This window comes from Pleurodeles waltl, chromosome 4_2 (genome assembly GCF_031143425.1).
Source record: "Pleurodeles waltl isolate 20211129_DDA chromosome 4_2, aPleWal1.hap1.20221129, whole genome shotgun sequence".
NCBI lineage: Eukaryota > Metazoa > Chordata > Amphibia > Caudata > Salamandridae > Pleurodeles > Pleurodeles waltl.
The window spans coordinates 808200090-808212388 of NC_090443.1; the positions used below are offsets into that span (position 1 = coordinate 808200090).

At 43.2% G+C, this 12299-nt stretch overlaps 1 protein-coding gene across 1 annotated transcript in view; it reads right to left on the reverse strand.

Annotated features, from left to right (window-relative positions):
- Positions 1-12299, reverse strand: part of IL23R (interleukin 23 receptor) — a 469105-nt gene that overhangs the window by 395060 nt on the left and 61746 nt on the right. The window contains exon 3 of the mRNA XM_069232471.1: positions 5141-5238. Coding sequence (XP_069088572.1) covers positions 5141-5210 — 70 coding nt within the window. The 5' untranslated portion in view covers positions 5211-5238. The remainder of the gene's footprint in view (positions 1-5140; positions 5239-12299) is intronic.

Here is a 12299-nt window from a genome sequence, read left to right on the forward strand (position 1 = left end):
CTGACCTCTCTCTCGCTTCTGTCCCCCGCATCAAACACACCACCACCGGGGGCAGATCCTTCTCCTACCTTGCACCCAAAACCTGGAACGCCCTCACAACCCACCTTCGCAAGACCCAAAACCTACTTCTTTTCAGGAAGGGCCTCAAAACCTGGCTTTTCGAACAGTGAACCTCCCAGCCCCTTTCCCTCCCCCCGCCCCCCCCCAAGCGCCTTGAGACCCTCACAGGTGAGTAGCACACTTTATAAATCTCTTTGGTATATATAGATCTACCTCTATATATATATATATATCTATGTACATAGATATATCTATAGATATATCCATGTACATAGATATATCTATCTACATAGATATATAAATATAGATCTATATATAGATCTATTTTTTTTAGTTGTTGTATGGTTTCCTTGGGGGCCAAAATGGCCCCCAGGGAAACCCTACAACATCTAAAAAAAAAATTGCCCCCACAGGGGGTCACCCTGCCCACGGGCGACCCCCTGTCATTTTTTTATTTTTTTATTTAAAAAAACAATCCCCTGGGGGGGGCGCGATTGCGCCCCCCCCCCCCCCCCCCAGGGGGCACCTACCTTTTTTTTTTTTATTAATTATGCCCCCGGGGGGGGCGGCCCGTTTTCCGAGGGGGCCGCCCCCCCAAAGTGAAATCCCTGGCGTCTAGTGGTGTTTCCTGGCCCCCGATCGCAGCTGTGCTGCGATCGGGGGCCAGGAAACACTTTGAGAAGGCCTCGTAAGAAAGGGGAGACTCCGTGTCTCCCGGGGGGGGTTTAAAAAAAATAATAAATCCTCGGGTGCGACGCACCCGAGGATTTATTGATACCCTTCCTGGTGTCGGCCACTGGTCGTGACCCGCACCAGGGAGGGTGTGTGGGCGTCGGCCAGTGGCCGACGCCCGCACCTAAGCGGTTAAGCACTTTTAACAAAACAATGGACACTTCACAGCTTAATTCATTCGGTAAGCATCTTTATTAACCGCTAAGAAATACAACTTCTGCATTCGACCTGGAAAAATAGACCAAGACACTCGCTAAGTTAAGGACTTCAATTAATAAAGCTAGAGCATACTTCATAACCCTTAATATGACATACTACTGCACTAATCTAATACATTTTCAATATTTCAGAAGTATTAATCATTAATTAGTACATTTTGTGAACACTGGTGGCCATTCTTCTAGGTCACATTTTCAAATGTGTGCATTATTTTTCTACGTTATCCATTTTCTACATAACTCGTAATTCAAAATACATAAACACTCATTAATAAATTTCTAATTAAAACACCTGCGCTAGCAAGACCAAAGGTCAAACCTGGTTCGCACAATGATTATGTGACTGGCTAGATCTTGGTTCTCAGAAAAATTATAGTATCGGCATTCGTTTTTTTTGGTTGTGTTTTTTTTGCTTCTTTTCCTTTCTCTGCATGTTATTCCTAGTTTCATCATTTTACAGTGCAGTTGCTTTTAGCTGTAAATATTGTAAGTGAGGAGATGTGTTGTGGCTTAGGCAGCACTGTTATTCAAATATTACCTATGTCATCTGTGTGCCAACTGTGGGGCCGATTCACAAAGATTTTGCTGTGACTTTTTCTTACACTATTGAGTTCCAGGGGTAAGTCCAAGTACTCCTAGCCTACTCCTAGAACTGAGTAGTAAGCCAACCCTCGCTACAAAAGTAAGTCCAACCTACTCGTAGAAAATTCTTGGTGAATCAGGCCCACGGTCTGTGATTTAAATATATTTAATGGGAAAAGCACTTTAGGTGTGTGCCGTCCTTCATTGGTGGATGTATTTTAGGTGATTAGATGATATAATTTTCTTCCAATAGCACTGCAGTCCGCTGCTTCTTTTTAATTGTCCACAGATGCATAATAGGCATCATTTAGGGACCATGCTTGTTAGGGCTTAGGCGCTCGGAATTTGGGTGTGCGTCTATATTGCTTGGAAGTGCGTCTATATTGCATGCGTGTGTGTCTATATTGCAGAAGGGTCGAGGTCTGTAGGCTGAGTATTAAATCATCGTACCCACACCTAGACACACAGGCGAGTAGGTTTTCTTTTAATCTTGATTTGTAAGTACAATGCAGACTATAGGAGAAAGACATTCTGAATGAGTGACTGGAATTAATATGACTTGAAAACCAATGTCCTGTCAGATTAGGCGGGGTCCCAACTACTCACCCAAAAGTAGAATCCAGTCAGTTTGTGGAACACCCACAATCAGTAAGTGCTAAAAAGATAGGGTGAATTTCAGTGAAAAGTGCCTACATTTCAGACCATTATAAAAGCCAATTTAATTGTAATGTTTAGTAGGTGGACAAGCCCAGGAAGCCATTCAGTCCCTCAACGCAAGCCCTGTGGTAATGCCAACAAAGGTGCAACAGAAACCTGCACTTGAATTGAGATTCCGAGTTCTATTTTTCACACCACTGGATTTATCCCTGAACAATTTTTATTTGTGCCACGATAAAACACACCATTCAGCGTTTTGCATCACTAAAGAGAACACATGGCAGTACCATGTTGCCCCCATTCTGAAGTGCGGAACTCTGGATGCTGTGATAAAACTCTCCCAGTAAAGATAGCACCATGTGGAATTGGTATTTCTTGTGCTCGGTATTACCTAACACAATTTTGGCCAACACAGTAATAAGGCCCGACGTTTATAATATAAAAAAATATATATAAATGCCATGACATCACAGTACCATCATTGTACACAGTGCTTCAAACTGGTAGGTACTCTCCGGTATTGAGTACCTGCACTTCTTTAATTTGAAAGGGAGAGTACCTGCACTTCTCAGCACTGCTTCAAAGCATTTAATGGGAGAGTACCAACACTTCTCGGGAGCAAACTGGTACTGTGGATAATGAGTACCAGCGTTTCAATATTTCAATTTAAAGCACTGACTGTACATAGATGACGTCACTGCAGTGACGTAGTTGAATGCTTTGTTATATCATGCTCAGTTCTGTCCTAAGGTTGAACACGAATTATTGAAGAACTGGAATGGGTTTCCCTGTAAATTTATTTTGCTAACAAAATGGGCCAATTCTAAAAGCTTTTTCGAAAACGTAAGACTTGCTTGCGCCTGAAAAGTGTTCTAATGTATAGACTCACATACACGTATTTTACAGAAGGACATTTGCTGTGCACCCATTCATTTTATAAGTGAGGTGTATAGAAGGCATGCCTTCAGTAAGCACATTTTTAAGCTTCCATGTTTAGTAAACATACCTGGGAGAACTGACCTCGTTAAAGCATTAAACATATTCATGAAACAACACAAAATGAGAGGAATACACGGAATAAAACTGCAAACTGCGCTGGGGATACGCTGCAAGGTTAAAACATTCTAGTAGCAATGCAAAGGAAAGAGAAGAAATAAAAGATAAACATAAAACCATATAAAGGATATATAAACCATGTTAGGTAAGATAAAATACTTGCTTCAAACGCAATATTTCAGGAACAGCAAGAAGGTAAAGCAAGAATTGTCAAAGCCTATAGTTGCCTTATGTATTAAGCAATTTTTAGACGGAAATGACCTATTTTATTTGCAAACACAAGCAGTATGCAAAAAAATACGAATATAAAACATATGAAAAACAAAGGAGTAGGCTAAATGGCTAAATATTCTAGGCTCACCAGCCCTGGTAAAGAAGAGCACTTCTTTTCAGTCTGCTGTGCACAATCGACCAGGCAAACGTCACCCCAAAAAATGATTACAGCAATGTTGTATTGTTAGATACTATAGATGTGTAAATCCTTTTATTTTTGCAAATATATAATTTAAGAATTACAAATGTAAATTTACACTTGTAAATCAAGCTATATATCTGGAGTGGTCCTCAAATAACTGTGGGCGCAAGAACCCATTATTAGATTTACTAATTTAGGCGGTGATTCTAATCGCGGCGGGCGGCAGTCGCCGCCCGCCATGCGGTTACCGCCAAATGACCGCACCGCGGTCACAAGACCGCGGCGGCCATTCTGGCTTTCCCGCTGTGCTGGCGGGCGACCGCCAAAAGGCCGCCCGCCAGCACAGCGGGTAACACCCAGCAACGATGAAGCCGGCTCCGAATGGAGCCGGCGGAGTTGCTGGAGTGCGACGGGTGCAGTAGCACCCGTCGCGAATTTCAGTGTCTGCTAGGCAGACACTGAAATTCTTTTTGGGGCTCTCTTACGGGGGCCCCTGCAGTGCCCATGCCATTGGCATGGGCACTGCAGGGGCCCCCAGGGGCCCCGCAGCACCCCCTACCGCCATCCGGGAGACCCGCCAGGAACAGGATGGCGGTAGGGGGTGTCAGAATCCCCATGGCGGCGGAGCGCGCTCCGCCGCCATGGAGGATTCTCAAGGGCAGCGGGAAGTCGGCGGTACACCGCCGACTTTCCGTTTCTGGCCGCGGCTGAACCGCCGCGGTCAGAATGCCCAGCGGTGCACCGCCAGCCTGTTGGCGGTGCTACCGCGGTCATTCGCCCTGGCGGTTTTTACCGCCAGGGTTAGAATGACCACCTTAGTGTTTAACGTCTTCCAATCCTGCATTGTAAAACCTTTACACACAGTTTTTTTTTACTTTTCTGACATGGTATCTAATTCGTTTCAACACTTTAGTCCTCATTCTAGGTGACTCAGAAATACAAATCTGGTATTCCAGCACCAAGGATTACCAATACCATCAGTATTGGTATTTCCAAAGTGCAAGAATATCCTGATATTGTAATCCAAAGGTACCTTTTTCATCGTACAAAGTGAATCTTTTTTTTTTTACTCTCAGAAAACATACCAGAACAAGTCTCATCGTTTAATAAGTATATTTAGTAGCATTTTAGGAAAAAAAAATTTATTGAGGGGGGATATTATACTTTTCCATGTAATATATTTACAACAAAGCCTTCTGATGTTGTTTCTGCAGATCACCCATTTCCTCGAAACATTTAGTACAGTAAAACCTTAGAAAAATATTATGTTTTATTAAATTGTATCGAATATGCCCCATCTCTCTTTGAGATCATTGATCCTGTTAATCAATTGTATTTCCATATATACGTGGCTCTAAACTACAAAACCATGCAGTTATGAGCCCAACTCATTAATAAGGAAATTAATACCTGGCCCTACCTCCATTGACCCTGCAGCAAAGCATTTGGAGGACAAGTGCAGCTTTCCATGAAAATATGCTGATATTCATGCCTCCTGTCAGTGGACCTCCATGGACACTGCAACACAAGGGTAATGGCTTTAGAGGAATGCAGTAATACGTTCATCAATGTATATACGTTTACAAACAAGAGCAACACTTAAATTATCAATGCTTGCTGGAACAACACAGGTGTCAAATAAATAAATGACAAAAAAACACAACTCATTTGACAATCGCAACTGACCACTATTCGTTCCTACTATTCTAGTGCCTACGCACACAGCACTATAATTGTTCAGTGCCTTTGAAGCCTATAGCCAATGTAAAGGATATGGGAGACAGATGGAAACATGCAGAGGTCAGACCCCTCCTAAAGAAACCCTCCACTGACCCCAGCAGTCTAAAAAATGAGAGACCAATTTTCTTGCTCCCCTACCTGGCCAAAGTACTTGAGAAAGTCATCAACCATCAACTCACCGAACACCTGGAACAAAACCACCTACCTGATGCCTCACAATCAGGTTTCCACGCCAACCACAGCACTAAGACCGCATTGATCACTGCCACGGATGACATCCAATCTCTCCTTGACCGCAGAGAAACTGTGGCCCTCATCCTTCACGACCTCTCTGCTGTGTTCGACACCATCTCCCACCACACCCTCCTCAACATACTCTACAGAATCAGCATACAGCAAAACACCCTCAAGGGGATCGCCTCTTTCGTTACTGGTCGCACACAGAGCATTCAGCTGCTTCATTTCACCTCCGAACTCAAGGACATCATATACAGCGTACCCCAAGGACCTTCCCTCAGCCCCACCCTGTTCAACACCTACATGACTCCGCCTCCCAGGTGTCATCAGATCTCATGGACTGAACATAATCTCCTACTACGCTGATGACACTCAACTAATCCTACTGATCACGAGGACCCCTCCAATGTCAAAAACAGCTTCCGCTACGCCATGACCAATGTAGCCAACTGGATAAGAGACAACTGCCCCAAACGCAACTCCGACAAGACAGAAGTACTGATCGTCAGGAAGAGTACCTCCGCTTGGGACCACAGCTGGTGGCCAGCAGAACTCAGACCAACACCCATACCCACAGGCCATGTTCACAACCTTGGTATCACCCTAGACAACAAACTGACCATTAAACGACCAGTCAACTCAGTCACCTCCTCCTGCTTCCACGCCCTTTGCATGCTCGACAGGATCTTAAGATGTATCCCAGTCAGCACCAGAAAAACCGCCACCCAGGCCCTTGTCACCAACCACCTCAACTACAGCAAGGCTTTCAACACAGGCACCTCCTTTCAGCTCCTCAGAAGACTCCTGACCATAGAGAATGCAGCAACTAGACTCACCCTGGACCTCCCCAAATGGACCCACATCACCCCCCACCTCAGAAACCTCCACTGGAAGACATGCCAGTTCAAGATACTCAAGCATGCCTACAAAGCTCTATATAATCAAGGATCGTCTTACAGCTGCCATCAACTACATTTTCACCTACCCTCAAGACACCTGCCCTCCTCCTCTCGTGTCCTTATGCCCAACCCAGCATTCCTCGTAGCCTCAGCAGGGACCACTCCTTCTCCTACGTCTCCACCAAGACATGGAGTGACCACCCCCAACCTCCGAACAGCACTATCCCTGGCAGAATTACAAAAGAGATTCAAGACCTGGCTATTCGACAGAGACTTGGCACACTTAGCACCCAGATTGCCCTAGGGTGACAGTGCTGCACTTTACAAATGCTGATTGATTGACTGATCGTGATAAAATACCTACTTTGCTAGCATGAAACCAAGCTCACTTTGCAAGCAGTTCAAACAGCACGGCCTCAAGCAGTGGCCCCAACAAACTAGAGCTCAGTGCTCAATCACAGCATTTTTCTAGAGGCAGTTCAATACAGATGTCAGTCACTCATTGTATTGCTGCACTTCAATGTGTATCCCTCTGTTTACTCTACTGAGATTTGTTCTACCATTCAAAGTTTAAATGTTTTCACAATGTTTGGATTCAACTAGTCTGAATCTGCCTCGGCTCGAACAATACCAAATAACCCTTTTGAAATTACCAGAAGAGCCCTGCCAAAGCCTAGTAGATTGGGTCCCTCATTACTCGTGGTATCTTAGTTCTGATGGGTCTAAACTAGGGGTGGGCAAAACTTGCCGAGTTCGCTCCACAAAATTCTGCTGAGTTACATATAAAGTCCAAGAGATTCCAAAGAGTTCTGCCAATGGGCAGAAAATATGCATGTCGCACTGCTCACCCTACAATTAAGCACTAGAAGCCCATGCAGCGCAGAAAAATCAGCGCGAAGGGCATCATGCGGTGCGCAAGAGCACATGGCCATTCTAGTTTATTTTGCTGCCTCTTGAGTAGAAAATCTACTCGACCTGCAACAAATCTACTCAAGAAGCAACCCTCGGACCGCCTGCATTAGAAAATTGCGCTTGGGGAAGCTAAATCTCGCTAGCAATTTTGGAGCCTTGCAGGAAGAAAATCTCCCACATGGTGATTTGCAACATGTTTCCGGAACTCTGCCAATTTTGCAGGCAGAATGAAATATTCTGCCTACCCTACTGGTAACACCAGTTATCAGCTCCATCGGAATGATGTGATTTTTAGTCGAATGTTTCGACTGCAGAGCTGCTGGAATAGCCAAAGACCCCGGGTGAAATTCCAGCCCAAAAGGAGGAATTACCTGTGGGTTTGGACCTGGAAATACCACTTCCCTGGTAAGTCCTCATTTCATAGTGGATCCACATGGTCCAATTTATAATGGGCTAGATTTTCTGCAACCCTAGAGTTATCAGTACCCCTGGTTTCAGTAACTCCAGGGGTGGGAATAATCCAGCCATTTTCCCCGGCCCTTTATAATGAGGGATTAATTGGTCATAAAGGGTGCTAGGTTGGTAGCATCCAGTGCCTGGCCCATGGACACACTAAATGGGAGTCAACAGACCAGTGGTAACAGTGAGGAGACACAGATAATTCAAAAGCCTTTACAGCACTATAACTTGAGGCACAGTATGTTGGATTGTTATGGTAAAGGACCCCACAGGACTGGGGACTGGTCATATGCAATCAACCATCCTTGAAGTGGCGCATCCTCCTCCAGCTATCTCTCCTATTACCCCTGGCCATAGGGGGACTAGAGGGAGTCCTCAAGGCTTCATGTATGCAACTGTAGGGAAACCCTAGCTTTCCCTGCAGAATACATGCTTCAGGGACTAAGTAGGCTCACCAAAATACATTGCTGTTAACATATATCCCCCTGGGTTCTCAGGTGATGCAGGTAGATGTCCTGAAGCAGCAGATTGGGGGATTCGATTGCAGCTAGATTGGTTCAGTCCAACAAAAACTCACTCACTTCAGTGAGGCTTTTGTTCTCTGGACAGCAACCCTCCTCCGGACAATGCATAGTACAGCCCAGCCTCTACATGTATAACAATATCAAGTACCAATATATATATATATATATATATATATATATATATATATATATATATATATATATATACACACACACACACACATCTTAACAACATTCACATACGGTGGAGTTAAGTAAAGTATACCTATATATACCTACATGTACTTGCCTTGTCAAGATTTTTGTCCTCAGTATTTTGTTCACAATATTCGGGTAGCACACTGTTAAGATGGCATACCTCTCTGGCACCTTGGTGTGTAGCTCTAATTGAATTGAAATTGAAGAGAAGTCCTGGGAGGCTGATTCGTCATCAAGTAGTGTTCACAAACGTTCTCTTAGTCAGTGGCGTTCTTGTCAAGTGCCCCCTTCATTGTGTTTGTGACACAAATAGTAACGCTTTGACTGTTTCTTAGAACTCTAATGTTCAGTGGTGAGTGAATCTAGGAGTGCTTTTGATCTATTACACTTCTGCTTTTATCTTTGTTCACATGGGGGTTCTGGTCCTCTTCATGTATCTGGTTTGGCTGCAGAGTTATTATCATTGGTCTCAGATGACATCGGTTTAGTGATTATCCCCATAATTCCATTTAACTGATTTTTTACAGACGTTTCCATTGCAGTTCTGTGCTGATTTCAACTCCAGAGGATGCGCTTCTGGCTGTGCATGGCAGGTGAAAGTTTGCTTGGTGACTTAGATTCCTCTTCTAACTTCTCTAAAAGTTCTTCCTCTGAGGAAATCCCTTTCCTAAACTCCTCATAGGATGATAGATGTCTCCCTTTTAAACTTCAGGTTCAGGAACATCACTGACGCTTACTAGATTTTACTCCTTTCTTTGAGAAAGTCAGTTGCAAAGATAGTGTCTGGTACCCTTCTATAACTAAATAGCCTCTATCCTTGCTTCAGTTGTATTAACTAGAAGCGGATTCAATATTCCTTACCATTTTCATTACTTCCAGAGCGGATAGTAGCCGATCAATAATGTTGGTTGCAGTTGTGTTTGGTTCAGTTGACTAGCATGACTGCACAATTAGGATGGCAGGTCCTCAGTGGTTTTTTATAGCACACTCTCACACACTCTCCATTTTCAGCTACTGATACGCTCTACTCTATCAGCATCTAAATGGCCAGGACCCACCATGTATCAAAACTGTTCTTTACTTTTGGCACAGTGACGTCATTCATCTCTTTAGTGCCTCAGTTTCAAATACATTTTAGTGTCAGTAATATTTTGTGAAAAATGTCAACAACGGAGTCTTTTAATTGAAGTATCTGTGTTTCTGGAGGTATTAGCTTCTGCAGGAATGTCCAGCTTGGTTGGACGGCAACTCAGCTATAAAATGTTAACAGTTGATTTTCTGGGAATAATACTTTCATTTGTGATGATCACTGCTTATAAATGTTGGAATTTGCAAACTCATATCAGTTTTCTTGATAGAACCTTATTTTCTGACATTTCAGCTCAATGTCATATTTCTGGCATGTCTTGTATTTCTCATCAAAGTGTTTAACTTCTGTTGGGATGTTCACAGCTATGTTTTGTAACCTTCAAGTGTCGACAACGATTTTTGTACTAAGATCACCTCCATTCAATACTTAAAATGTTGCTGGTATCCCAGGTTCTCCCATAAAATCGAATAGCTTAGCTTCAATCTACTATTCTTCTTCCACCTTTCTCTACAAAATGTTCAGTTTCAAATATGTCTTTTCTACTTAGCTGCATATATTGCAACGCGTCACTCCCTCTTTTCTTGGTAATGTGTGTGTTCAGATTATTCTTGGCTATCTCCAGCCTAACTGAAATCTTAGCAGTACATCCACATCTAGTCCCTTCTTCCTGTTTGTCCTTTTTGAGAGTTTCTGTGTGTATTACAGCAGGAATTTTACTCACTTTGTCACTGTCAGCAATTTGGGGTGAGGCTAAAACACAGTTCCTAAAGAATCTCTGCTTAATTCCATGTACTTATGTCACAAGAAGCATGCAATCTTCACAAAAGTGTGTGTTAATTTGAAGAACTACCAACAATTTAAAATGAAAGAAAACCACACACTGACCTTCTTAGACCAATTTAGGAAAATCAAGAATATTTTAATGAACAAAAAGACAAAAAAATCATCCTAACTGGATAACTGGAGATATACATTTTAACATTTAGGTCAACAAACATTTAGACAAATAAAAGTGCCATTGAAAAACAAATGTTTGCTGTTGACTGTACCTAGTCATGATTACAGGCTGACAGCAGTGGAGCAGAGTTCGGATACACCAAGTGGGTCATGCTGATCAAAGATTTTACCTCGAGACTTAGGGCCTGATTATGGACTTGGAAAATGGAATACTCCATCGCAAACATGATGGATATTCCGTCCACTCTATTACAATCTCCATAGGATCTAATGGAATCTTAACACGGCAGATGGGGTATCCGTCACGTTTGTGATTGAGTAACTCCCACCAACAAGATCGTAATCAGTCCTTAAGCTCTGAAATGGAAGTAAATGTCCAGGGCTGAAGATGTCGAGGGTCTCTCAAATTCAGACACATCACCAAAGGGCTCTCTCTGAAGCCAGTGATTTTATTGCCAAATGCTCTGAACCTGGAGGAAGCTAGATTTCAAAGCTGATAAGGTCACTTTGTGGGTTGGATATATTTGCTGCCTCACTCCACTTAAATGTCCTACCTTCAGATTTAGTCACTTTTTTGGTTCTCAAAATCCTTCCGCAGGCAACATTTACCATGAGGTCCAGCTGAAACCATTTTAAGCATGCAAAAGCTCTTCACAGGACCAGCCTAGTTTTCTTTCACGCATAGAGAGCAACCTCTCTAGGTAAACTTTACCACTTTGTCCTAGTCCTCCACAGCTTGAACAAATTACTAAATATGACTTTCCTCCAACTGATTGGAATGTTTTTTTTCTGATCAGGAATTCACCCCAGGTCCTCAGGGATGGATTCTACACACCAGATCTCTAAGGGAGGTTTCTGCTGGACCCCTTTGGCCAACTTTTCTCCAATTGATGGGAACGTTTTTTCTGGACAGTAATTCGCCCCAGCTCATCAGGGATAGCTTCTAGGAACCATATCTATATCTCTATAGAGGGCTCCTGTGAGGCCCTGTCTTCTTTAGTCCACTGGGTCCTCTTGGAGTAAGGAGTCTTTCTTCTTTTTCTGACCTTAGAGCAGGAAAACAGGCAGGTCAACCACTTGACTTTGGAAATTAGTTTCAGTCCCTGGGTCCCAGCAGGAATCAGGAATCCTTATACCTGCCTCCACCAGGAGTCTTCTTCTTCAATAAGGGCTGACTTTTACAGATGGGGACCGTCTGTTCTTTCTGAGATCAGAGGCAGACTTTTGTCTTCTGAGAGGTCATTAACTCTCCCAGCCAAGAATGTATGTTGGCCGCTGGAGATATCGTGATTTGCAGAACTACTTTTAAGTCAATTCTGGCTCAGGCAATGCAAAGTACAGTTTCGTAATGTTATTTTTCCACTACAGTTATCAAAATACGTTTTACCATTCAATCAGAATTTCACCAAGGAGGGGAAAATAACTCTGAATTAATTTTTCTGCATTTTGCCAAGTGAAGGTGCAAAATAGGCATGTATTCACACTTATGTCTGTCTTGTGGAAAAGGCAGGTGAAACTACACAGTGGGCATACATTTTTGGTCTTCAGTTGCTGTGAGGGCAC